General features: G+C 26.1%; 1 protein-coding gene across 1 annotated transcript in view; it reads left to right on the plus strand.

Moving 5' to 3' along the window:
* The window catches only part of LOC108551522 (arylsulfatase I), a 28337-nt gene extending 27392 nt beyond the window's left edge, over window positions 1-945 (plus strand). The window contains 1 exon segment of the mRNA XM_017905726.1: window positions 784-945. Within this exon segment, the coding sequence (XP_017761215.1) occupies window positions 784-945 (162 nt within the window).
* Window positions 946-1221: the final 276 nt, after the last annotated feature.

A 1221-nucleotide genomic window follows, 5' to 3' on the forward strand; every position in this document is an offset into this window, starting at 1 on the left:
TATTTAAAATTACATAATATCAACAATCTCGCATTATAATACTTTTTGACCTATACCATGATATAAAAATTATTCAAAGAATTTTATATTAAAAGAAAAGAAAGAAATAGTAATGATGCATTAAAATTTAATTAATTTAATTATTTTAATTATATAATTTCAGCATGGTCATTTTGCCATTTTGTATTATCATGTACAAGATTAGTTTTTTAATTTATTTAGTTTATTCATGCTATTTAATTTTAGCATAAATTTATTTAAAATTACATAATATCAACAATCTCGCATTATAATACTTTTTGACCTTTACCATGATATAAAAATTATTCAAAGAATTTTATATTAAAAGAAAAGAAAGAAATAGTAATGATGCATTAAAATTTAATTAATTTAATTATTTTAATTATATAATTTCAGCATGGTCATTTTGCCATTTTGTATTATCATGTACAAGATTAGTTTTTTAATTTATTTAGTTTATTCATGCTATTTAATTTTAGCATAAATTTATTTAAAATTACATAATATCAACAATCTCGTATTATAGTACTTTTTGATCTTTGTTATGATATAAAAATTATCCAAAGTATTTAATCAATAGATCAAATTTGCCATCATAATTACACAGTGAACGTAGCTGCATATTAGTAACATCTTACTTCATTCTTCATCGACCTAACCTATTACCGAAATTCCATCTTAAAGTACTATAAAATTTCAGATAGAATTTTTACTTTTCCATAACTTTTCCAATGTTTAACAAGATATCTATTTCACTTGCAGGTCGTCATTAGTCTGAATGTTCTCCTTACAGAATATTTTAAGGTTTTAATGCATCAAACGAACACTTTAGTGGATCCACGTTCTTTCCCTGAGCACTTCAATGGAACATGGATGCCCTGGTTAAAGTTACCTATAGATGAAATTGGACTTCTCAGTGTTTAATGAACTGTATAAAAGACTGCAAAAGATCAGTTAAAAATAATACTAGACATAAATTATTTGGTTCTATCTATAAATTAAATCATCGAATTATTGAACTCATTTTCCTTTCGCAAATTATTTTACTAACAACGTTAAAACGACTTCGTATGACATGTACTAATGACTAGAGAAACGTCTCCCCCAGTTTGCTCGATGCTTCGATAATTCGGTGGAGAAGCTACAAGGTTTGAGGTTAGGGCTGGTAAAGGGTGGGAAAAAGTTTATCACCGGGGGGCT

The sequence above is a fragment of the Eufriesea mexicana genome, unplaced genomic scaffold (genome assembly GCF_001483705.2).
Source record: "Eufriesea mexicana isolate 0111107269 unplaced genomic scaffold, ASM148370v2 scaffold4395, whole genome shotgun sequence".
Classification (NCBI taxonomy): Eukaryota; Metazoa; Arthropoda; class Insecta; order Hymenoptera; family Apidae; genus Eufriesea; species Eufriesea mexicana.